Source organism: Lissotriton vulgaris, chromosome 1_1 (genome assembly GCF_964263255.1).
Source record: "Lissotriton vulgaris chromosome 1_1, aLisVul1.2, whole genome shotgun sequence".
In the NCBI taxonomy this organism is placed as follows: Eukaryota; Metazoa; Chordata; class Amphibia; order Caudata; family Salamandridae; genus Lissotriton; species Lissotriton vulgaris.
The window spans coordinates 315,137,322-315,165,051 of NC_141685.1; the positions used below are offsets into that span (position 1 = coordinate 315,137,322).

The window sequence follows — 27,730 nt, forward strand, 5'->3', positions numbered from 1 at the left end:
AGTATTAAAATGGTGGAATAAATCTTGCAAAGGTTAGATTGATTATAACTATCACAGATAAGAAGTTATAGAACTTGCTTTCCTGATAAACCAAAATCCAGCCTCTCAATACCCTCTTCTCATTTCCAGATTTGGCATACTGAGCCAAACTGCTCTTATGAGATGTGAAGTGGCCTGCATAGAGACAAATAACATCTGGCGGGAGGAGATCTGTAGCTGCAGAGCAAAAAGGCAGAAGGGGGTGGAGTAGCCAAACTGGTCTGCAAAGAGGGACTGACAGTTAAGTTTGGACACAAGCTCACTTACACATCATGCATACCCAGCCAGACAGGAGCCTCAACAATTGAATTAGCAGAGGGGCTGGAAAGGGAGTGCTAGGGAAACTTAGCCACACCAGTGGGTTGGCTAAGTCAAATTTTAACATATAGGATAGAGTTTCTCCATTTTGGATTTCAAAAGAACAGAGTGCTTTCTGGGATACGAATATGCCACACTTTGGAGGAAGCAGTCATTCTTCTGGGTGGCACTCTGGCCCTTGTTGGTCAGGGGTGACCCCCTGTTTGTCGCCCAAGAACACTGGATGACTATGGGAGAGCTGCTCAACAATTCAAAGCCCTGCCTGAACTACAAGAAGAAAAAGGACTGCCCTGCTGATACATTAGCCTATACCAAGAGGATGCACCCTGAATGAATGAAGCTGCTGCACACTTTGGTATGAAAGCCCCAATGACTTTACCTTGCTTTGAAAAGTAAAGGAGTGGACTCCTTGAAAGCAACAAGCTAAAAAACCTCCACCTGCATCATCTCTAGCAAGAAGAACCCGACTGACTACCTCCAGCTTGACTTTAAAGAATTTGGCAAAGTGCATTGTGGAAGACCTGGTCCCAAATCCCAAGGAGCAATTTGGAGCTTCTGGAACCTTGGATTGGTGTTGTGGACACTTTGGAGCCCCAAAAGGACCTACTGAAAGAAGATCCAGAAGTTTGGGAAAATTTGGAGAATTTTTGTCAAAAAGCTCCTAAGTTGACTGACCTGTTGTCAAGAGTCAAGCCGACCACGCCGCACCACGACTCAGCCTGAGATTCAGGTTAGCCCTGCTGATGGTCCAGAGCTTTTCGTCATTGACAAGACTTCCAGGAGTTGACCGAGGCATCAAGCTGAGCCAAGCCACTGCCGAACCCAAAGCTGGCCTACCGAGAAGCCTTGCTTGACGTTGGGAGAAACAGCTCCAGAAATAGTGACTAAGTCATAAGGGACTTACCGCTATGTGTATCTGACCTGTGCTCTATCGCGTTTGGCCTGAAACCTTGCCTTTGTCCAGGTTAAGCGAGACCAGATATCCCAAAGTGGCCTTTTTGGCGTTTTTGGCTCAAGAACGTGTTTGTTCTTTAAAAATTATTATTTCCGATTCCCTACATTGGATCTTTGTCATTTGGTGTTATTTAATCATAAACATATTTCCTATTTTCATAAATTGGTGTTGGTTTTTTATTGTGAGTTGTGTCTTACTTATTTAGGGTATTGATGTTTTTAAATACTTTACTAACCTGACTCCTAAGTTAAGCCTGTCTGTTTGCAGCCAACTTCCAGAGTTGAGCAAGGAAATCATTTATTGAGACCTTGACTGGGCCTTATATTGTAATTATGGCCTTATTACTTAGTGGTTGGTACCTACTAACCTCTACTAATAAACCACATTCCAACATGGGTGATGTACAGAAACTGAAGTAAACCATGAAATCTGTCATTATAACTGGCCGACTAAATCTGATGTTGATAAGAATTACATGGCACATTGTGTCTATGAGTTAAGTGGAAACACGGCTGATAAGTGATAGTTAACCCAGCAATGTCACCTGTTTTCAGTAGGGGTAAGTCTACAAGTAGAGAACTGGGAAAAAGATGCTAAAAACTGACACAGATTGTCTGATTTCTGCATATTATTACCCCAAAAAATAATTATTTCGCCATCCCTGAGATAACTGGATTCCAGTAACAGTAAATTTGGTGGAATAACATAAATTATTATGGGCCGCTCGCAATGAGGGCTTTAACTAATGCTGCACAGTACCCTATGCATAAATAGTAGGCCTGTGCAAAATGCAAATTACCACAGGGTAATTTGCGTAATTTCTGGAATTTAGCATTCCACTTGTTAACGCAAAATTCCTTAAATTATGCCACTTAGCATAATTAATTCTAGAAAACAAAGGTCCTAAGGTTAGTGTAATTATACATGCAATGAAGTTATAGTCTTGAATCAGTACTATATCTGATTTTCCCGTACCCAGCCGGGTCAGGAAATTTTATTCAACATGTTTAACGATTTTTAGGTGACCACGAAGAGGGTCAAATACAAACATTTGATAGGGTACAAGCCTGTACCTATCCAAGAATAAGCAGTCAAGCAGTTTATTATGGCCGCCATGGCACACGTACGTTAGTCCTTTCACGCTATCTATAGGCCACCATTCCGACTTAAACTTCCGGCGTCCCAGACAGCCCTGAACCGATTTCCGTGCTGTCGATATCGGCGACCACTGAGTCCCTCGACGCCCGGTACATCGCCCGACTGTGGAGCACTACCGTTGCATGTAAACCGATACCAGGTAAGCACTTGGGCAAATGCAAGGCAACACTGCTCGATCCCATGCCCCCAAGCTGCCTCCCCTGATTCCTCTTATTATTAATATTTTTCAGCATCCCCTGAGGAAATACCGCCCAACTCTGGCAATCCCCGAAACGTGAGCCCTGACCAGGAGGGCAACTTGTTAAGGATCTAAATGCCCTCGACCCTCACCTGTGTCTAGACACGGCAACGAGAGGTAATTTCCTAGTCTTGGCACCGCCCGCTCTTGATGGCAAGCCCAGCTTCGGCAATAACACAACTTGTTTATTTTCTTAGGTATATTCACCGCAGACCAAGGTCGCGCTACGAGGAACAATCCGCCATTACCTAGATTCGCTTTTTGCATGATCTTGGAACCTTCCAGGTCAGCTGTTCTTTCCCATTACATCTCTATTATTACGAACACTGCGACAACATCGCCACTCGTGTGCATTAGCAATGGTGTAGCTCACTTCACGAGAACTCGGCCGCCTCTAAAAACTAGTTTAGAATAAAATCAATTGCAAATAGCTGCTGGATACGTTCTGACCACTTGGACAATACCGGAACTTGCCACTTCACAATTCGGCACCAATCACTATGCACCACCTATGGGCTCCGCAGAAGGAAATAGCCATCACAATGCCTGTCACTCTATTTAACCAATACACACACGACCTATAGTGTTCATAATGAGGTTGTTACTTTTACTGTACATAGCTCGGGTGTGAAGCATGTGGTAAATTATGAAATGGGCATGACATATGAAGTACATTATTTATGAATTCTGTTCGTTAATTTAGATATTGCTTTCTCTTTTCCCCTCTTTTTTCCCTACAGGAGCTTTAATATCTTAAACAGGCAACTAATTGTAAAGTCCTGATGATGGTCCCGGTTCATTAGGAGCCAGGGGACCGAAACGTCGACCGTCTAAACAATTCTGTAATATATCCATTGAGCCTATTTTTTTTACAGAGATTGTGTGTCTAAACTTGCTTCACCATTTACTCAAATAGCATGAGACAGTTGGCTCCCATGTCTTTTTTTGCCTGATATTGTTTGTTTTCTTTGACCTCTATCTTTCCTCTAAACTGCTTGACTGCTTATTCTTGGATAGGTACAGGCTTGTACCCTATCAAATGTTTGTATTTGACCCTCTTCGTGGTCACCTAAAAATCGTTAAACACGTTGAATAAAATTTCCTGACCCGGCTGGGTACGGGAAAATCAGATATAGTACTGATTCAAGACTATACCTTAATTGCATGTATAATTACACTAACCTTAGGACCTTTGTTTTCTAGAATAGATTGCCCGCCCATGGTCCGTAGGTATCCATTGGGTTCCCTTGTTATAACTTAAAAACTTAACATAATTAGGCACAATTTGCTGTAATTATCCTGAACACGCAGGAACAGCAGAACGTAAGCAACTGTTGTTTGCTGTGCTTTTGTTTTTTTCTCACTATTTTAGGGACAAAATGCACCCTCACTTTAAAAACTGACATGAGGATGCGTTTTATGCTAAAATATAGCCAGGAGTCGCAAGCTAGTGATGCAGGAGGCTATGCAGACAGGAGTTAAGAATGTCAATCACAGACTCAAACAGGAGCTGCAACAAAATTAGACCGAGTCAACCAAGTCTAAAGCCTCTGTAACCAGGGGGGAATCGCAGGGTAACACAAGAAAAGACAATAGAAGAACTGCTGCCCAGGTATCCCTACAGTCTACGTTATTAGTAGGTGCCGGGGCTATTAAAGTATCTTTCTGAAAGGACGATGGTCTTAGACACCGTGGAAGTCCCCCCCGTGCGACCCGGAATCATCCCTTTCTTGGGAGACACAAAATCCACCACAAACCGACCTTTTAGAGTCAGAAACAAGGACAGAGTGTGAACTTGGGATGGAATCCAAGTCGCATCTCAACAACAGCCCCACATAAGACATGCAGACTTCGGACACTCAATTACTGAGCCAGAAGACAACAGCTCACAATTACCACCCTGCACAATTTAACCCCAATAATGCAGGAAGGCAATTTAATGATCTTGAAAGACTTGTAAGTTGGATACCGCCTTACGCCTATTGTAATGTAGTTCCTATAAATCTATATAGGATCTGTGCGTTTAGACTACATAAACTATGGGATTAGTGTCCAGATTGCTTACAGACATCCCCATCAGGTATGTTCGCCTGTAACCCAGATAGCTCACACTACCACTGTAAACTTCTCTTACCAAGGAGAGAATAGTTAGTAGGAACTATCGAACATGACAACACTGTCCCTTGTGGGATCGTGGAAACAGTACAGTACTTTTCGCTCAGTCAATCGAGCTCACTTTGTCTCAGAGAAATACACAGAATAAACGGTGGGGGCGTTTTCAATAATCTTTTATTGAACTAGCGTCATTCTAGTGTAAAATAGGTGTGCCGAAACAACCATAAGACAGAAACAGATAGTAATGATTATAAGCACTAACAGAGTAAATGGATCGTAGATTTCTACAGTAGATCTAAAACAATGAATATGTGCAGGCATATAAATACATGACAATAATAATGCGTACTCGTACAATGCAACCCTAACTAGATCTGTCTAGCTTGTATGTAGGTGTAGAGCCAAGAATCTCCCTAGGATAAAACCAACCCCACACTCTGGTGTGAGAGAATGAAGGACCCCATCTTGGTCTTGAGATGGACCCCCACAAGGGATGTCAGACTACTGCGTGCTTGAGTGTCTGCGACCAGGAACCTTAGTGTCTCACACCAGTGTGTCAGCATGGACGTCTTTCTCCTCTTCTTGCCCCAGCAAAGATATGGGGTTCATATACCCAAAATATACCCTCAGGGGTTCTACCTTGCTGTGTCATTTTGGCGGAGGATGACGAGTATTATGCAGAAGATGCTAATCCTGCTGCGATTCAGAGAATCCTCGTGCATAACAAATGGCGCTAGTTTTCTGGGAAAACATTTATGCAGTGCCCAACTAGGTAAAAGGCCCATACTAAAAAGTTTTTGGTTATGTCGTACGATGGCAGAGAAAATGAGGGTGAAAGGTTAGGTGACAAATTAAGCCTATATTGGGGTACCTTACAAATTATAGCACAATGCACTAGGGACACAAGAATTAGCTGAAATGCATTGCATATGCTGAGCTCTTTGAATTCACGTTTTTTCCATTCTACTTGCAGTCCATAAAACGAGTGTGAACAAAATCAGTAATGGCTGACCATCTTGGATTGGAGAGCAGCCAAGATTACTCGTATCCTCAAGAGTTGCTAGTGCTCAGTACTCTTTTGAGATGGCTGCTCCAATACAATACAACTGTTGCACCTCTTTTGCTTTAAGATAAATGTAAGGAAATCTCGTCTCCCTGGGCGGGAGTAAACATTTTTCCTAAAAGCAATAACAGATACGCAGCAGGCAATAGCCTGTCCTACATTAGTCAGAATCCATTTTTATTTCAAAGTCAATTTCCCTTTACGAGACTTCACAACCTCTGACAAAATTGATTTGTTGGGAAGGTTGGCATCATGAATACATCTCGCACCAGTGTTTAACTTAAAAAAAGGTAAGTGGCTGTGTCCTTCTTGGGAGACCACTGCAGCCTGCACCACCCATTGCCCCTGCCAGCCCTGCCAAAAGCAGTAGCAAGTGAACTACTAACCATCGCACTTCTACAAGTGTGAACATTCTGCCTATTCTAGGCCATCCAAAGCTATAGGAATGGCGTGAGTGGCAGGTGTTGCCCTTCTTTAATGTGTTAGGCAGACAGCGCCAACATATGGTGGACTATCATTAGATCCGGTGTTGACAATTAAGTGCCGGTGCTGGGCACCGGAAACCACTGACTCAAATTAAGTACCTTCTTGCACCCAATGAAAGTTTATACTTGAGCAAAGTCCATGAGTGGCTTTACATCCAATTTCCACAGTCCTCTGCTGATTGACACAATTTTACAATGATTTTAAACAAATGTGCGGATGTCACTGTATTTGTGGAATATTTCTCATCTGACACCAGGCAAGAATTAATAGACCCTCAACCCCAGGAGCTTACACCAATGCAGGGACAGCCACAGGGCAGGTTGAGGTTGGCAAAGTCAGCACGTTCAGTGTGATGACTTGTTCCTGTTGTGCAGTAGGGAGCTGCAGAGGCACACAAAGGCTGTTACAGCAAATGCCTACTTTAAAAATGGATTTTGGGAGGGCAAAAATCATTTTCAAAAGTACCATTAATAACAATACCAGAAACCATGTTAATGTGGTTTAGCGTCTACCTCAATTTTGAAGCATGGTGGCTACATATCTTTCTAACAGAGACGATAACAAAGTTGGAAATATTACAGAGACAGAAGGTGCCTAATGTTTACATCTGAAAGGGGCTTGGCATGAACACATGGTGAATTTGACATTCTTTATGCCAAAACTAAAAAGCTTAGATCCTCAGGGGAGACTGTTGAAAACCTTTTAGACCAGAATATTTAAAAGGCTGGTACTGGAAAAGGTAGACCGAATAGTACTACAACCATTCCCAGTTTACATGCCGGGTCACGAAATGCAAGAAACAGTGCTTCTGGTGACAGTTACTTCAGAACAACTCCAGGATAAGAACTCGGCCCTAGTTAGCTCTGATATTATTCAAAGGAGAAGTATTAATGAATTATATGTCTATACTACCACTGCATCAACTGGAGTTGTTTTAAAAGTGTGGTGTAAAAAAGATTTGTAATTTAATTTACTGGACATTTCTATCACTCCACATAGTTCGTCCCACTTCCAGTTGAATTGTGTTGTATTTTGCATAATGCTTAGATGCCACAGTGCTTGAGTGTAACAGAATGTCCTGTAGGTTCCAATGCACAGGAGTTGGAAGCAGCAGGAACTGTGACGTTAAACAGCTTCAAAGCACATGCAGTTGCTACTTCTGCTACGTAAGTAGGCCACAATAGATAATGGTATAATGAAGTTATCATTTTCCTGGTTTATAACCAACTAGCTGACCCGTCACGCGTTGCTGCGATCTCAGAAGAAAGGAAATTTGAGGAAACTTGTTATGATAACATTCAATTTACATTGTGTCATTCTTATTGAAACGTATTCATTTTAATATGGAAAACATTTTAAAGTGTTGTTTTAATTCTGTTTATTTATTCTAGTGCTTGTGGATACATGGTATTTTTTGGTTTTCCGTCTAGTGCGTACACAAAAAAATCAGAAGGTTTTCCGACTCGTGAGCTGGCCACTTACAGTTGTCTATGTGAGAAGCAAGGATTCTCCAAAATTAGTCCACCCACTTGCAGCGATTGTCCTTGTGCTTTGTTGATGGTCATTGCAAAAGCGAGTCGCACCAGAAACTGTAAACGTTCAGTATTGGAAAGATTATGAGGGCACTGGGGGTCTAGGGAGCCGATATTTAACAAATGTATTATTTTTTTTTTGCCAGAAACATTTGCAAGAGTGTATTCAACAACTTACCAATGTTTCATGGCGATCGGATGAATGGTGTAGTAATGCGTAAAGGAGAAACAGACATATTTTCGATTTTATATGTATAGATAGTCACAAGTCAGTATTTATATTCCAAACATTTCATAGGCCATATCATGTACACAGTGCGCCTAGGTATGCATGCAGCAATCTGTATTTATTTTCGACACATTTCATAATGCGATGTTATGCACACTATGAAGCACAATGTCACGCATTAAGAATCGCGTGTAAATGATGCCAATCCAGAATGGGGAAATGCAAGGTCAAGTTGTGGAAACTAGGGGTGAGCGATACATTCTGCTGAAAGTGGAGTTGCTGGAGTTTTGGCCCCTCTGTATTACACATGTAATGCAGCATTCCTGCCAAATTCTGCCAACTGCTGCATGGCTGAGTTTTTTCTCAAGCACGGCTTACGAATAATTAGGTGGTGGGAGCGATGAGATTTGACATCCCATTGCATGATTTATGGTCGCTAGGAGGGCACCTGATGAGATTTTCCCAACACAAGCACTGCAATCATTTGTGTTCAGAAAGCAGCCTCTCAAGTAGAAAATCTCCTCAACTGGCAGCAAAATCAAATCAAGAAGGAGTGCCCTCTGGCTTGCTGCCGTTTGTGCTGTTTGATCAGCACGGAACGAGCTCCTGGCACTAAGATTCAGAATAAAAAGTGCAACATACCCAAATTCCATCTGTCATGTACTCCACGAAATTCCATGGAGCGAAACTCAGCGAGATCTACCCACCCCAGGTTGACGCAAATGCATGTCTATGTGAAGACGAAAACCAAGATGTTGGCATGCAGGCATAATAGCAGTAGTGGGCATGACTGGAGGGCAAGCACAGCAATGTTTGGAGCACGCTTCAGCCTTTGGATCATAGCCACTGCGCCAATGAAGAGAAAAACAGCCTACCATAGACATGGTACCGTTGTCACGTTTCCGTTTATAATATATCCACCAAACCTATTCCACACCAACGTAGAATATGCATCTGAATAACAGTATTGGAAATGTGGCAGGGATCGAAGAGAGCTCTGGTATCTCTCAATTTTCCTCATCAATTCCATGCCAGGGATGCATGCAGTTCAAATTTATAAAAACAACTGATGCTAGCAAGAAAAGTATAGGAGCTGTGCTCACTCAATTGGGAAGGATGGAAGGGAGATACTAATAGCATTTGCTTCTTGGTCATTAACTCCCATTGAACAGTTTCCTGTAATTGAAAGAGAGAATCTGGAGTTTTTGCTAAGTTTGGAATATTTCCATCCCTTTGGGAGGGGTCTGACAGTCATACTGAGGTGTGATCATAAACCACTTACAAGGGTGCTTACCACTAAACAACTTAAGGGAGTTTCTCTGCACATTGCACGTATGCCACTCAAATTGTTTGTTTACAATTATAAAGTATAATATGTACCAAGAGTAAAAAATAAGATGGCTAATTGCTTAATTCAGCTACCATTGCAAGTGTTAAAGCGAAGGAAGATGACTCGGATACTTGTTGTGTGGCTAGGTTACTAGGAATGGAAATCTCAGGGTTAAGTAAAGAAGAATGGGAGAAAAGTATGGAAGAAGATACCATTTTAAATAAAGTTAGTAGACTAAGTAGAGATTGATGACCTGCAAAGAATAGCATTACTAAGGAGTTGTTTGCTTTTTGGGAAGTAAGATATGAGTTTTTGGTGGATAATGGTAAGTTGAAGTTTGAATATTTGTCCTATAGGACATCACAGTATAACATAAACCAAGGTTAGACTTAAATCCTCATATTGGTGGATAGGGATGGATGTGAGGGAGGAGGGATTAGTGGGAAATTGTGTACAATTGAGAATTCAAACAAATCCTGTTTTACGTCAAGACCGCCTTTGTGTCCCATTGTTAGTCCCAACATGTCTTGGGAAAGGGTTGGGACTGTTATTATGAGACCATTTAGGGAGACAAGTGGAGAGGTGCAGTATATAACCGAGATATTAGACCATTTTTCTAAGTGGCCGGTGATAGAGATAATGAGTAGTGTGGATGGGCATGTGGCAGTAGGGTTTCTAGACAAAGTGTTTCTGAGAGAAGGATTACACAAGCATGTCATAAGTAATCATGGGCCGAAGTTTTTATCAGACTATTTCCTGGATCTTTTTTTAGAAAAAATGCCTTCGTGCATAAGACTACATTGGTTTATCATCCTGAAGGAAATGGTTTTGTGGGACACTTCAGAAGAGCAGAATTTGTAGCGGATGAAGGATGTCGCACAAATTATGTGATCATATAGGATTACGCCCTCTGTAAGTACTGGGCATAGTCCATTTGAATTGTTGAGGGGAAGGATAGCTTTCACTAAGGATAATATGTGTTGGATGCAAACATCTAGAAAAGTGGGATAGTCACCTGAATAAGTAAGAAAAGAATTTGCACAGGCGCGGTAAACTTATAAATCCTTGTATGATTATAAGCATGGAGGTAAATCGATGACTTTGGAGGTTGGAGATTTGGTTAGTTAAGGAATGTGTGTTGAAGTTGAAGGGTAAAAGCAAGTTTTCATCACCCAAGATGGTCATGAAAATATTGTGTAATAATTCAGGATAGTTGAATGATGGGAAATCTAGCACTATAGTGGATTGGCAAAGTGTAATTAGAATGGTAGAGAGGGTCATGTTGTTGATGAAGTAGATGGGAACTTGGATTGGATGGGGGATGAAAGAGTTGCTGGTGGTAGTGAGGGACACAGTGATAATGTAAGGAACTCATATGAAGGACATAGTGAAAATGTAAGGAATTCTTGTGAGGGAATTTATGGAGAAAGGAGAGTGAATGCAGAAATTGGACAAGCTTGCTTCATGACTGAACAGAGAGGGATATTTGGTAGGAGAATTGTAACACCAGGGGATCTGAAGATTTTGTTTGTGAATAAATGTATTCAATATATTGCAGGTACTAATACACATTTGATAGAGTAACCTGTAGGTAGTAAATATAGTAGTTTATATAGTGGTCACAAAGTAAGTTTAAATATATATGTATTTTGTCATGTCTTTATATGTATATTGTTAAGGGAGAAGATGTACTGTATTTTGCATCATGCTTAGATGCCACCTGCCTTGAGTGTTCCAGTTCACAGGAGTTGGTGGCAGCAGGAAGTGGCAGCAAGAGGAGTTGTATCCATGTACAGGGCTGTAATAAAGAGATACATCTGACTGCATTTGTTTTTTCTTTGCAATAAAGAGGTCGAACGTGCACATGAGACAGTGGATTATTGAACAAACTTCTGAACAGAGGTCCTGAAAGTCATACACCATATCAGGGCTGATGGAACAAAAATGGCAAGGTGGTTTATTCTTAATAATCTGATTTAGTTCACATTATATGCCATTATTGTTTATGAATAGGACTGTTCGCAACAAATTAAAAAGAAATATTGGCCCACATGCATCAAGCATTTATGGAGTCGCAAACGGTGCGATTCCTTAAAATCGGCCGTTTGCGACTCCAAAAATGCATTTTGGAATGCATCAATCATTTTTGGAAATCGCTACATTTGAGCGATTTCCAAAAATGCGATTGCTTTTAGGAAATCGCAAATGTGCGATTTCCTAAAAGCAATGCATGAATACATTTTCAAAAGAGAAATCGCATTTTGCAGGACAGATTTACCGAGTAGTTGAACTACTCGGTAAATTTGCAAAAACTGTAAATAATGCAGAAAATGCATTTTTAAAACGTTCATGTTACGGACACACATGTCCTTAGGACATGTGTGTGTGCAACATGATGCGAAAAATACATTTCAGGGGTGCATGGGGGGGTCCTTTGGACCCCCCCCCTGCACCCATGAAATGTTCTAAGTGCCACTCGCAATTTGCTACTGGCTTCAAATTGACTACATTGATTCCTATGGGCCTCTAGGCCCATAGGAATCAATGTAATGCGATTCCTTAATTGCACTTCGCAATTAAGGAATCGCAATTTTCGAAAATGAAGAAATCCTAAAAACTTTTAGGATTTCTTGATGCATAGCATTTTGCATTTCTCAAATAGCGATTCCTTAATTTTCGCTATTTGAGAAATGCAAAATCCTACATTGATGCATGTGGGCCATTGTTCCATACTGGATAAAGAGCACAGTGGCACATTGTAAGCACAGTATGTTTTCTTAGTTTATTTTTGTACAGCGCTAAATCACCAACAGGTCGCTAAGCGCTGCTAGAGAGGGAGAGGCCGGGCGTATGCTAATGGGTCAAGGGCAGCAGAGGAAGGGGATAGTTAGACAGTATTCAAGGCCTCCTTAATGAGGACAGTCTTGAGTTGCTTCCTGAAAGGGAGGAGTGCTGGTTCCATACGAAGGTAATCCGGCAGCTGATTCCAGAGCTGTGGGAGAAGGACAGAGAACACTCTGCCCCTTTTAGATGCAGTTTTGCAACGGGGGTATACAGGCGGCAGGCCTACGATGATCTCAGTGCCCGGCCTTGAATGTAATTCTTGAGTCGGTCTTTAATATATTTAGGGCTATTTCCGTAGATTGCCTTATGGGCAATACAGAGGCCTTTAAATTTTGTTCTTTGTTTGATAGGGAGCCAGTGTAGCTTACACAGGAGGGGGATGGCGTGAGCACTTCTGGGGAGTCTGAAAATCATCCTGGTTGCGTCATTCTTGTAGTTTATGGATGAGGTTTTGGGGGAGGCCGATGTAGAGGGCAGTAGACGAAAATTGAATCACATCTGTTGATGAAGTTGAAACTAAACAGACTAATTTGTGGGAGTTTTGTAGTTTAGGTATTTTTAAGTATAAGCTAGTTAGTGTGAGGCATCTGGCAGGTAAATACGAGCACAGAAAAAGAGACCCTTAGGAGGTAATACAAGTCAACATTTGTTTTTTTCAAATATATTGGAAAACGTGTGAGCCATTAAATGTGCACTCCATTTACTTTTGCTTAAGTGAAACCTCCATTTTAAACAATCACATCTTGTCATTCCAGGTTTATTCCAGTTCAGAACCTCTTAGGATTGGCTATTTTGACAATATGAGCTGTTTTCCAGCAGTCCCGAGTATGAGACGAGCAGTTCATGAAGCTAAAAAGCTTCTTGAAGAAGCAGGACACACGGTAAGCAGTGCCGAGCTTTATAATCTGATGTGGTACCACAACATTTTAATATTGGTATCCTCCTCCTTCAAATATCATTGTAATGGATCTTTTCTAAAGATGTTATCTTTACCACCATTTGTATCCATTTACCTATGTTTTAGGTGCATAGTCTTTCTTTTCCATGTTTCTTTAATTTAGGGTAATTGCTTGGTTTTATTGTTTTCTTTTCATTGAAATATGAAACATAGTATACCTTTGAAGTATTGTAACTCTAACGTTAAGACTCTCAAATACTAGTAAGTTATATAGTCATTATAGTCCGACTGATGTTTCAGAAGTCGGGCAGACCGCCACCAACGAGCTTTCAAATCCCTTCTGTCCGACATCGTAATGAAGCACAGGTTCTGAATCCCACCATTGAACACATTTGTGTGAAAGTGGATTATTACTTGTGGCACTATCCCTGTAAGGTCCAGTAAAGGCTTCAATCATTTAAACCTGAAATCAACCTCTCATAAACATGGCATAGAGCAGACAGGCTTAACATAAGAAAATGTGTAATGTATTTAGAAATACCAAACACAACACAATAAATACCCACCCACTCCACTTCATAAAAATAAAGAATATTTTAATGAACAAAATGAGATCAAAGCAACCAAACTCCAATTATATAACCGTGTAAATTAATTTTTAAAGTCTGAATTGGGTCTTAGCTCCACAAAGTGCCAACCAATGGCAACTGATCGTGCTAGACTGGGTCAAAGTCATACCTTAAGGCCAACTACAATGCAGTGCATGTCAGATACACAGACCAGATTCAACCCAGTTGGAAGCTTTACTTTCTGACTCAGTCTTTGAAATGTAAGTCAAATATTCTCAGTGAGGCAAGGCAGCAGGCTCTGGCCGAAATGGGTGCCACAAGGCCGGATAGCCATCAGATGAAGTCCCAATAAAGTTGTTGGCAGAACAGTTCAGTTTGGGGAAAATTCAAAATTCGCTCCCAAGGAAAGTCCCTCGCCGGGTGGAGACTTTTGGCGTCTTCACCAGGTGAAGATTTATCCTTTCAGAACTGGTCCTCTTTTTTAGAGCTCGGATTCCTCCAGCGGAGCAAGCCTGCAAGCTGTAGCGAATTAGGTTTCAACAAGGCTTCATACAATATTTGTGATGTCTTGCTGAAACTGATTAGCTGCTGTAAAAAATGGGAGCAACCTGAATCTTTGGCCCAGCCGCTAGCACCTTTGTCATAGTGGCTTGGAATGTTGATTTTGGGCTGCTGTCGGTTCTCGAGGAAAATATCCTTGAAAACGTTTCTAAGTCTCAGCTTTTAGGGTTAGGCAAAGAGTCTGAGGATCCTAGGGACACCACTTAGATGTCAGCAATAACTCTAGGATAATATAACAGCAGGGTCCAGGGAAGGTGCAGTTAGAACTGGTCAGTGGGGTCTTCAGGAAAGTGTGCTTCTTGTAGCTTTTGTGCACCTGTAGCTTAACAGGAGTCAGTCAAAGGACCCTTGGAGTCCACGTCTCAGATCTAAGTACAAGTGCTAGCAGGTCCTGCCCTTGGGGTTCTCTTCACAGGTTGCAACAGAAGGTGCAGTCCTTCTTCTATCTTCCACAGGCCCAGAGGTGTTCAGAAGAGGGTACGGTGGTGCCACATTTATGCCTGTACCAGCCTATTGGAGGGGGAAACTCGTGGCCACTCCTCAACCAATGGGGTAAAAGTTCCCTGGGGTGTTCTTCCCCACTTTTGCAGCACTTCCGGGATGTGTTTAACTGTAAACTTCACCAAAGTGCTACTCTTTAACTAAACCCTAAATGGAAGAAACTTTATTTTGCTGTGCATAGCTCCCTGTGGCCATCCAGAGGTGTGCCAGAAAAAACTCGTCTGTGGTCACTCAAAAGTGGTTCTCATGGCAACTCGTATCCCACTGGGACAGGCGCATTTCTGGTTCGAAGGACAATGAAGGGGAAAGGCACCGGTGTAAACAACATCTGCTTATAACAGGGTAGGCCTCCATTGAAGATAATTTTGTTCTTGGACACAGCCCAGATGACCATTCTGTCATGGAGAGAAACATCTTCCCAGGCAACTTGTCCACTGTCTGGAAGCAATACACATTTCACACAGGGGAGACATCAACAGCCAGGTGTCAGTGAAATCTGGCATAAAGGCACCTTTTTGTCAGGCAGGAAATGGCAACTTTCTAAAAGTATGCAAAAATTGATGGATGGAATGCTTGAATTATTCTCAGCCACCGGAAATAACTCGGGCCACATCCCAATGTGTTGTTATTTTGCAAACCATGGCACCTCAGTTTGGACCAAGGTATATGCAAATCAGACTTGAACATGCTCCAATGGGAACAGTACAGCCCAAACTGCCAAGCCTGTTCCTCCCTGAACCAGAACATAAAACAACCCAGAACCAGTGTTGCCCTCATTACATATAGTAAAAAACAACTTTCACTTCCATGGCATTCAAAACTCAAGTACACATGCCCTAATTTCCAAATACCCGGCACCCTGCCCTGTGGTCATGCAGGGCCTAATTTAGGGGTGAATTGTAAGTATTAAGAAACATGTCTAGGCCTAGCAAGGAGGTTTATTTTGCAAAGTCGGCTTGGCAGTTTCAATACTGCCTCCCCAACTTGCAGGGCCAGGCCTGGGGACATGATTTGAATGTCTCTTTAGTGGTAGCACAATAAGTGCTGCAGTCAACAAGTGAGATTTAACTCACAGGCCGTGTGTACACTTTTTTATCATAGACTAAGGACTTATAGGTAAGTTAGATATGTCAATGAGGATTGTAGCTAAATATCTATATGTTTTAGGGGGTCAGAGCACATATACTCGGGCCTAGTTGGCAATGCCCTAGTGTGCAGAGTCAAAAACTAACAGCATAAGTAAAACAAATAATTACTTGACCATACAAAAAGAGGCATTTGCCTACACACACAATTATACAGTAGTAAACTGCCTGAAAGAGGTGAGGAATGGTTGCTTCAGGGCATAGTTTGCATTAAGAGATCGTAAATATCCACAAACTCCTCTCTGAGGCTTTTTCATCATGGCAGTGGTTGGAGATTTCCTGGAAATGCTTCAAAATGCCCTCCTTCAGGTGTGCTGGTATACATATCACAGGGACTAATAATGAAATGAACATATTAGAGCACTGTATTCACACAGGCCTATATGATGGTTCAATGAGATAAGGCTTGATTACAGTATGTGCACATTGTGTTAGGATAGTGGTGGACAGAATCTTCATGTTTGAGGCATGTGTGGCTGTAGAAACAAATGTTGTGCATAGTCCTGCCATCAAATGTTGGGGCTGGGGGTGTGCCAGTTGTTTTTTTTCCAAGAAGGCTTTCCGGTCCTGAGGTATTGCAACTCCTCTTGGTGATAATACGCATGCTCATCGGCTCCATTGTTAGATTGGTTACTTTCTGCAGTCGGGGTTTGACATGTGCTCCAGTTCTCTGGGTCAATTCCATCAGTATTGTACTTAGAATCTGTCTTCCTTATTCTCTGTCTTGGATTGATGTTTGGTTACTTCACTCAATGGAGGTCTGGGTTGACATTGGCCCTTTCTGGCCCTCACCCTTCATGCCCTACTCCCATCTGTCAATCGAATCTCTCCACCATGCTCCGACAGTGAAGGAATGGATGCCATTTTGATATTGTCCTTGCTGCCACACAAAATATCTTGGATCGATCTCCGTCAGGTCTGCAATCTGTGTCTGTCGCCAGAACACAATGAAGTCCCCTGCCACGCCTGACACCCCTTCCGTTCTAGGAACTCTTCATGACCGTTGGGCACGTCAACTCAAGACGTCATGTAGGAGTGGGTACAGCACAACCCAGACCTCTTTGGTCCAGAGGACATTGGGAGGAACATCGTCCACAACTATTCGCTGCAGATGCAGAGGCCTTCTCTCCCACAGAAAGCTCTGCCTCTCAACTAGGGATAGAGGACTTTCCCCATCCCAGCAGTCTGTGAGTATCGCACCCCCCTCCACACCACTCTCAATCTGAGCAGACGACCACCAAAGAGCACTCAGCCACTTTAGGGCACCAGAGACAGACTTATGGACCACCACTGCCTTCAGGCTATGATCAGCACCCATAAGCTGCTTCAGATGCTTCACCCATCTCCAGTATGTTACCAAAGAAGTCTTCAAGACTGGCCGCTTTGGTGTGGCCCACTCCGACTCTAGCACTGAGCCAACCCTCAGCACCATTCACATCTTCCTCGGCACTGACCAGAACCTCAGTGCCGAAACTGAAACCAACTTTGGATTCAAAGACTTCAGCATCGACCAGCAAGACCAATGTTGGCCCAGTCAAGATGATTCTCCACAAGCTGCAGGAGTAGATTCACTCAAGACAGAAATATCTGGTCTTCCATGCCCATACAGATCCTTGCCTATCCTTTGGGCCCTCCTGTTCCACCTTCGAAATGCCAGCTGTCCTTCAAGAAAGCCTTGACCATTCAGATTCAACCAAAGCAGCACAAGAAAGCAGAAAAGGCTACCAGCCCCTTGGTGGGGGTGGCCCCTCCACATGGTGAACCATGGTACTCATATGATGCAGACCCATCAGGGGACCCCGACCCTGACATTCACCCTGCTGTCCCTCCCCTCAGGATGATTCCACCTACTGGAACTCATTGGGAGGGATGCTTTATTTCATATGGAGGACTTCCCTTTTGAAAAACTCTCCTACATTAACTGCTCAATTCAGTACTTCCCAATGGTTAAAGACATGCTATACCACACTAGCACTTATTCAAGGACCTAGCAACGGTCATAACCCATAGGGTGGATACAAAATATAAAACTTGCCTACTGACTCCATGTACATCCATGTCCAGCTCCTGCCTGATTCTCTGGTGGCCATTTTTGCTCGTAATAGAGCCAATTCCCAGGCCAGTGTCGAAGCCCCACGACCAGAAAATGACAGTAAGTGCATAGATGCTGGGGTAAAAAGGTTGGCAGCGCAATCAGCCAAACAACAGCATATCGCTAATTCTATTGGCCTTCTTGCAAGTTTGGATTGTGCACACTGGGACGAGATGGAGGAACTCCTCCAATACCTTAGTGGAGCACAGAAAAAGGGGGCATGAAATATTCTCTCAGGGCAAGCAGATATTAAACACCTCTATTCGCTGTGCCCTAGATGACACAGAGACCACTGTCAGAGGGGTCCATTCGAGTAGTCTTCTATGTAGACATGCCTGGTTCCATATCTTTGGGCTTAAGCTGGAAGTTCAGCAGAACCTGTTGAACATGCCTTTTGTTAGCCAGCCTCTCTTTGGTTCACAATTGGCTGATTTGCTTCACACTTTATCATGGAGGTTCAAAGACAACCTCCCCTGAAGCCTCCACGTCCTACCAGCACACCCAGGAATGGCAGTCCTCTTATTTCATTTATTTTAGAGGGTCCTACAAGGGGCAAAAACGCCCTCGGCTTGAAGGATACCTATTTCCACATACCAGTACATCCGGCCCATCGCTGATATCTCAGGTTTGCCGCCAGCGGAATACTAATTCAAGGTGCTCCCCTTCAGGGTTACTACTGTACCTCAAGTGTTCACCCTCAAGTGCCTTGTGGTAATGGGCACACTACTGAGCAGGCAGGGCGTCCATGTTTTTCTTTATCTGGACAACTGGCTTATCAAGAGTGGCACCCATCAGCGATGCCACGAACACACACAGGTCTACTCTGTTCTCAAAATGTATTGACTGACATTTTTTATTGTACTAATATGTTCTTTTAAAACACATTGGGCCCGATTCACAGAATGAACTTAAGACTCAATCCTAAACGTACAACTATTTTGGTATTCACAGAATGCACTTACTACTTTTGGCATTCACAGAATGCACTTACTACTTTTGGTATTCACAGAATAAACTTACTACTTTTGGCATTCACAGAAGTTAGGATTTTGTCTTAAGTTTGTCGTAACTTAAGACAAACTTAAGACAGACTTAAGTTAGGATTTTGTCTTAAGTCTATCTTAAGTCTGTCTTAATGTTGTCTTAAGTATGTCTTAAGTCTGTCTTAAGTTTGTCTTAAGACAAACTTAAGACAAAATCCTAACTTCTGTGAATACCAAAAGTAGTAAGTTCATTCTGTGAATGCCAAAATAGTAGTAAGTTTAGGATTGAGTCTTAAGTTCATTCTGTGAATCGGGCCCATTCACTTTTGGTGTTTCATGTATATTGATTTTTTTATTTGTGTAACGGTTCAGTTCTGAGCTGCCTTGTCTAGGGCTGTGAGGTAAATTATGTATTTGTAAAATGTGTAAGTGGTCCCTTTTCATGACATGTTAAAAATCTAGCATAAGTGTTAATGAAAGATATGTGATTACATTCATGGGCCAAGATTAATCAGATTCTTGTCATCGGTTCCAAAAAGAAGTGGATTAAAAAATCACAGCCAAATTCTGTTAATGTTCTGAATCCCTTACAGGTTGGGAAACACACTTTTAGGATCGGACCGTCCAGGGACAGTGTGAACCCAAATACTAGGGCCTCCACATCAACTACCTGAAACTTCTAGCCATTCAACTAGCGTTGAAGGCTTTCTTACCTCAACTGATAGACAAGTTTCCATTAAGGAAACTTCGTGCAGCCACTGCCAACCTATTGGTTCAGCCTAGATTTAAAAAAATCATGTTGGGGTGGAAAGAATATTGTTAAGGAAGCATCCAAAATATGGAGCACGTTTCCTCTGTGCAAAAAAAATTAATCCAGTCTTCTCTCTTTTGGGAAGGCTGTAAAGACCTGGGGCATATTATCAAGGATGGCGTTAAAATTATCGCCGGTTTAGTGGCAGAAGACTGCTGCTAAAGTGGAGATAATGGGCTTGACAATTTTCCCTGGAGAATTCTAATAGAAGCCCATGTTCATATCAGAACATGGGCTTCTATTGGAATTCTCAAGGGCATATTATCAAGCCAATTATCGCCGCTTTAGCAGCAGTTTCCTGCCGATAAACCGGCGATAATGTTTAACGCCGTTCTTGATAATATGCCACTTGGTTATTCAAATCTTTGTAACTCTTTCGGCAGTATTGGGTGACACTCGCAGCTGAAACAAACCAGCGCTTAGACGCCTCAGGGCAATAATGCGCAATACAAATAAAATTAACATAACATCCTTCTTTCTCACTACAGTCCTTCGTGTGTTGTTGTTACTCGCACATAGATGCCTTTTTGATGACAGCAGCACTCAATAAATTCCATTTCATGAATTAATTCTGCAACCTCTCTCCAGGTGTAATGTCCTCCATGATGAATGAATCATGATAGAGAGATTTTCAGGCAAAGCTGAAATATGACACTTTAATCTCTCACTAATTGAATCTGCTATTCCTAATTGTCTAGCAACATTTGATCACAATACAGAGGTGTCTTCCCAGAGGTGAGGCTATGGATTACACTCTCCATTTACCTAATTGTGTCACACAATGTCTACTCACAGCAGAGGGGTCCAGTGTGTTCTCTCCTGCTACTTATTCTCTGGTAACTCATTTCCTAGAACCCAACAATTGGGACACCTTTCAAGATACAGGCAAGGTTCCTGACTGGCCCCAGCAGGGGATCCCTATGAGATCTCTCTCTGCAGGCAGTTCTGAAAGGCTAGCATCTAGCATGTAACAGAACCTCTCAGACAGTGTAACTGGAATGTTCACTGTTCTGTATCTGAATTCTCCCTCAAAATCAGTTCATGTGCTCTTACCGGTCAGACTTCAAATCATGTAAGATGTACTATGCATTGAATGTACCAACCAGCTGTGCAAACTAATCATAATGCCCTCACATCATAGTTCAGATAATGTACAGAGCATAGAGGCAATTAAAGGAGGCAATCAGTGTTCACTAACCTGTGCTGCACAAAGTGACAGACTTAGTGACAAAGAAATCCCTAAACACAACAGATCCAAAAGAATTTGACAGTTGTCATTTCCTTTGAGCCTCACAATGTCAACATTTGGGGTTGTTACAAATTACAGGAAAATTGGACACACGCCTCTTTTCTTATGACTCTGGAAATTGCACCAATGGTTTGCAAGCACTGCAGCAATCTTGGAATATTAAAAGTTTATTGACTGTCCTTGCTGGTTTGGAACCATTTGGCCGGTGGATGGCCTTAAAAAAACAAAGTACTTACACTTTGCAATTGATTTTGGTGACAATGCGAAAAAGGAGATATCCACCCCATGGTCCACTGCGTCTGCATTCTCATTATGACACGATTTTGACCTTTCAGCTGCCCGGGGTTCTCCTAATGTTAACACCCTGGATAACTTTCCGCCTATCCACGCCGAACTGCTGCAAATACTGTGCAATAAAGTCGAGTCTGTCTCCCCTCTAGACCCGTTTAGGCCTGACCAATTTAGAAAAATGCTTCCTACTATTCTACCTTCCATGGGCCAAGTGATAAACGGGTCACTTGCTACAGCCACTGTGCCCAGGGCATGGAAACAGGTCATCGTAGTACCCTTGCTAAAAAAATCCTCCCTCGATCATGCCAAGCCAGAGAACTATCGCCCCATCTCTCTGCTTCCCTGGGTGGCAAAGATTACTGAGGCCTATGTCAAGTCTCTCCAGTCATATTTCCTGACCAGGAACAACTCATTAGACCCCTCCCAGAATGGCTTTCGACTGGGTCACAGCACGGAATCTGCTCTTCTGGCTGTGACAGAACATCTCTGGTCCGCCCTGGACGCCAGCTAAACGTCAGTGCTGATCCTGTTGGATCTGAGCACTGCGTTCGACACGGTGTCCCATGCCATTCTACTGCACCGTCTGGAGTAGACCGGCATCACTGGACTGGCATCAGAGTGGCTCACCTCCTTCCTCCGGGACAGATCATTTGTGGTGACAGTCCCCCCGTTCGCCTCAGGCATACACCCCATCAAACTAGGGGTACCACAGGGCTCTTCTCTCAGTCCTCTGCTATTTAATCTCTACGTACAACCCCTAGCCATTGTAGCTAAGAGCAGAGGACAGACCATGGTCTCCTATGCTGACGATACCCAGTTGGTGGTAGCACTCTCCAATAACACTGAGCGGGATGCCCTTAAATTTCAGGGCGACCTAGCGGCAGTTGCCGAGTGGATGACCGCCAACTGTCTCCAACTCAATGCCAGCAAGTCGGAAGTACTACTGGTGGGGAAGGACCATGGTCAGCGGAGTGACCGGTGGTGGCCTGCAAGCCTAGGCTGTGCCCCCCGCCCCCCTCTTAAGGAGGTTGTAAAAAATCTGGGAGTTTGGCTTGACTCATCCCTCAACTTCCGAGTCCAAACCAAAAAAGTGGCAGGTACATGCTCTGGACTCCTGCGGGGCCTTTGACCTCTTTTGTTTTTTTTTACGCCTCTGATCACCAGATCATCATTCAGGCATCTGTTCTATCTAGACTAGACTATGCCTCCTCGCTTTATCTAGGTTCTAATAAGGCAGAAATCCTGAGGATTCAAAGGGTACAGAACGTGACAGCAAGAACCCTTCTAGGTCTGCACAGGTCCTGCTCTGTGTCTAGCGCCATCCAATGCTTACACTGGCTGCCTGTGGTCAGGCGTATTGAAATGTAAGGCTCTCTGTATTGCCTTTAAATCCTTGAAACTGTCTTCTCCTGACATCCTGGCACAACTGCTCCTGCCCTATGTTCCCTCTCGCCATCTTCACTCACAGGGTCAACATCTGGCAGTTGTTCCCCGTACACTGAGAGTTTGTGCTGGAGGCCGCTCATTCGGTAGTACAGCTACCCTCCTTTGGAATGCACTCCCAATCCACATCCGGGGCCTAAGCAGCTATCTAGAATTTAGGAAGGCTATTAAAACCCACCTTTTTTCTGCAACTTAGTTTCTATCTCTGGCCCATCTGTCATGTCAGTTGCTTTGCTGTCAGCGCCAGGATGCCCCTTCGCTGGGGCAGCTGTTTGCGCTTTACAAGTAATGTTAACACAACATAACATAACTCCTGTAAAACATAGGGGCTGTAATACTTCTACTTAGTGAATTCAGAGAGGGAGGTTTGCTGTGAACTGGAGACCTCCATATGTGCAATCAATGTTGGCTGCAATGATTCACGGATAGAATCCGGATCATTAACATTTATGAGGCACAATTTACACAATTGCCTGAGAAGAGCCTCTGTGAACTTTGCCAGATTGATACACCTGGCAAGGTGCATAGAATTACCAAGGTTGCATTTCAGTGGAGCCTGGGCCAGTGATACATTTGGCCTAGTATATGGATTTTACATGATACAAATAACACAAATTGCCTTGACATTTCACAGAGATGATTGGCTTTCTCTAGTCCTCCAGTGGAGATGCAAATGTAATCAAATGAGTTATGCCGTTGCACTGGAAAGGGACACTTACTACCTAATTTAGTAGATACTGTTTACCTACATTTCTCAATATTAGCTATTACAACTCTACATTGCTTTATTGAGAAACCATTTACTCAAACCACTCAACATAAGCATTGACTTACCATTGATAAAAATGTGAAAATGCATTATAGTCAATAACATTTCATATTTCTCCTCCATGGATTACTACTTCACAAAATGGTTATCTTCCCCGATTGCTATTCGTGGTTGGATTCAATCATCTAGTGGAGCTCAGGCAAACTGTGACAGAAAATAAAATAACACAATAATGAAAGTCATACTTACAAGGGGAACGAATATTCAATGCTATGTATCAAGATAAATCATACCAGTGTTAAAAATACAGGACAGTTAATCAAACCAGAATTTCTACTTTTGGACAAGAATCATCATTCCCTATTGGAAAAAAACTTGTAAAGCATCCTTCAGAATACATTGTGTGTAGAGCAACGTATATCAATCAGGGTTGAGTAGCCAAATGAGCACATCATTATTTTTATGTTAGTTTTTGTTGATAAGGAAATATTTTCACTATTGTTGCTAACATTGACATTATTATGATTGCTTCTTAATGCAATATCATTTGGCAGCAACACAGTCAAAGTTACTGACCTCAGACAATCTCTGGGTGGGGAAAAGTGTCTTGCGCCTACATAATATTAAAGTACTTGTGGATCCCCTTCAGTCTGTAGGTACAGCTCCCTAAATGGTAGCCATACAGATGCAGTTTGCTCTTTAACCATTATCATCATTATTGAAAGAGAAGGAATAGGTTATACAATGCAAATAGTCAATATACATGTATCATGCCCTGCAAATAGATGTGGAACCTGCATGTACATACAAGGCCAAATATGTAATTAGGTACCAAATCGTTTGCTACTTAGGGCCTGATTTTTGGCATATGGAATACTCCATCTCAAAATGTGACGTATATCCCGGTCGGCATATTACATTTGCATTACACCGTATGGCATTTGTAATTCTGTGACGGAATATCTGTGCTGTTTGTGACGCAGTATCTCATCCATCAAAGTATAAATTGGGCCCTTAGACATTTGGCTGGTCTGGACGATTCTGATCTCATGGAGGCCTGCTAAATCAGAGGTTAATCTCAAATTGCAAGTGTTTTTTTCTGGGTTTGAGCATATGCATTGTTTAACAGATATCTCCACGAATGCCTCCTAGGATTCACTTATACCAGACCTAAGTATGGAAAATGCTGTGTAAGTTCTTTGTCATCTTGCCACGAGTCACCTATTTTGAGGCGTAAATTTCCTCCTGCCAAAGGAAGCATTCCCAGTCTGAAATAATGTATAATTCCAAACGTTTTTTTGGGTGAATCAAATGAAATATGGGCCGGGATGCCCACCACCCCTCCCAACACCAATTTCCCCATGAGAGGAGACAGACACAGATTTGAACTTTTGGAAGGCGGGGGGGCCTCACGACCCCCCCCGGCCGTATTTATTAAAATAGGAAACAAAATTTAAAACTTTAAATTAAAAACGTTTCATGAATTATGTACAAATTCAACTTCAATTACATTTTGATGAAGACAGGATTTTTAGGCTAACCTTAACAAATCTCTAATACAAAGGTTTCCTAGCCGAGTCTAGCATCCTGATAAATGCATTACATTTTTGAATTTGTACAACCTAATATTAAGGCCAACGGCAAGGTCTTAACCGGTGTCAGATCCCTATCACAAACTTCCCGCCCTCACGGTGTGAGTGGCGCATGCGCAGAGGACTTTACCCTCGCAGCCAACTGTAACTTCTCTTGTCGTGGGGGCCCCCTTTCACTCGACGCCATCTTAAGGTTGTCTGAGTGCGTGTGCGAGGTATCCGTAAGAAGGACAGCGTGGACTCCCCTCCCTTCCCCACACTCTCTTCCGCCGGAGCGGATATCCGGCCCCCCAGGAAATTCGTGGGAGGGGCATATAGCCGTCTCCCCCTGGGAGGGGCCTATGGCCGTCTCCCCCTGGGCAACCCATCCGTAGTGGGTGCCGCCCCGCCCTGTGGGAGGGGCCAATGGCCGCCTCCCCCTGGGCGCTCCCATCCATAATGGGTGGCGCCCCCCCTAGGGACCTTGAAATCACTGCTCACCGATCATGACCTTACCGCCCGACCAAAAAATAAATACAACAGTTGTTTTACCTACTAAGGAAAGAAAACTATGCCTAAATCTGCAACAGTTTGATAATTCAACGACTTCAACTTTGCTACAAAGGGAAAAAAGTCCTAAAGCAAAAAACAAAACCTTTCACAAAAATCTGCAACAAGGGGCTGGTGGGTGGGTCAGAAAAGTGCAGCTTGTTCCCTTGAGGGCTCACAAGCGACGAGTGGTGCAGCCTTCAGAGCACAGGAACAAGAGGAAGCTTTGTTGGATTCCCGCACTATTTATCCAGCTGCGGGAGGGCGGGGGCCCGCCTCAAGCACGCCCATCCGTGCACGGACTTCCGGGCGGGTGTTTAGGACAACCTCTTTTGGGCGGGAGGGGTGTGCTCCGGCTACGCCGCTTCTAGCATAGCAGCCGGGTCACGCTCGGGGGATCGGGGCACCCATCCATACGTTCGGGGGGACCGAGTGGTCTCCCCTTTCCATATGGGCCGGGAGGCCCGCCACCCCTCCCAACACCAATTTCTCCATGGAAGGAGACAGACACAGATTTGAACTTTTGGAAGGCGGGGGGGCCTCACGACCCCCCCCGGCCGTATTTATTAAAATATGAAACAAAATTTAAAACTTTAAATTAAAAACGTTTCATGAATCATGTACAAATTCAACTTCAATTACATTTTGATGAAAACAGGTTTTTTAGGCTAACCTTAACAAATCTCTAATACAAAGGTTTCCTAGCCGAGTCTAGCATCCTGATAAATGCATTACATTTTTGAATTTGTACAACCTAACATTAAGGGCCAACGGCAAGGTCTTAACCGGTGTCAGATCCCTATCACAAACTTCCCGCCCTCACGGTGTGAGTGGCGCATGCGCAGAGGACTTTACTCTCGCAGCCAACTGTAACTTCCCTTGTCGTGGGGGCCCCCTTTCACTCGACGCCATCTTAAGGTCGTCTGAGTTTGTGTGCGAGGTATCCGTAAGAAGGACAGCGTGGACTCCCCCCTTCCCCACACTCTCTTCCGCCGGAGCGGATATCCGGCCCCCCAGGAAATTCGTGGGAGGGGCATATAGCCGTCTCCACCTGGGAGGGGCCTATGGCCGTCTCCCCCTGGGCGACCCGTCCGTAGTGGGTGCCGCCCCCCCGTGGGAGGGGCCAATGGCCGCCTCCCCCCGGGCGCTCCCATCCATAATGGGTGGCGCCCCCCCTAGGGACCTTGAAATCACTGCTCACCGATCATGACCTTACCGCCACAGGCCAGATAGTTGACCGACTATCTGGCCCCCCCACACCTCCTATAGGTCATGCCTCCTCAAACCCACTAGCCAAGCTACAAAATCTCCTATGAGTAATTCATTCCCAGCCCTGGACAGATGCACCCCATCATTCAAATAACAGTGATCACCCCTAATACACCCATGGGAAATGCTTTGGAGATGAGCGGAGCGAGACAGTTTCTCAATCTTGTTGTTGACCCTCTTTACCGAGTGGTTCAACGCTGACATAGACAAACCCCCCGCCATATTCTCCTGGGAATCATGTGGGACCAGGCAATCGTACACCCCGGGAGCCTCTTGGCCAACCAGCTAACTGCAGACAATATGTGCTCAACTAACACCCGTCTTCCCAGTCTCACCAAGTCATTGCCCCCCACGTGCACTATGACTACAGATGGCGGTGACCTGTGCTGCCCTAAGAGTTCCTCCACAAACTTTTGCAATTGGTCAATACAGAGGCCTCCCTTCCCATGGAAGGTCACTCTGAACCCATATTCCTCAGATGTGTGGATCGCATCACCTGCTTTGAATATGTCCCCGGCACGCCTCACGTATGAGTGGCCCACGACCCAGACCACTTGATCTACATTCGGTGATCCCTTCCCGCTGGTCAGCTGATGCTGGGCCGATCCCAATTTCCGCCCCGCGTGACAGGCTTGCGAAACTGTAATCCAAACAAAAGACAATAAGCGTGAGTGCATTTCATCAGTCTTTTACAACATGTGCAGTCGCACATATCTCTTGAA

General features: G+C 43.6%; 1 protein-coding gene across 1 annotated transcript in view; it reads left to right on the top strand.

The window, feature by feature from the left end:
- LOC147747110 (vitamin D3 hydroxylase-associated protein-like) overlaps positions 1–27,730 on the top strand; it is a 394,497-nt gene that overhangs the window by 255,498 nt on the left and 111,269 nt on the right. Inside the window, exon 8 of the mRNA XM_086952361.1 lies at positions 13,063–13,188. Coding sequence (XP_086808487.1) covers positions 13,063–13,188 — 126 coding nt within the window. The remainder of the gene's footprint in view (positions 1–13,062; positions 13,189–27,730) is intronic.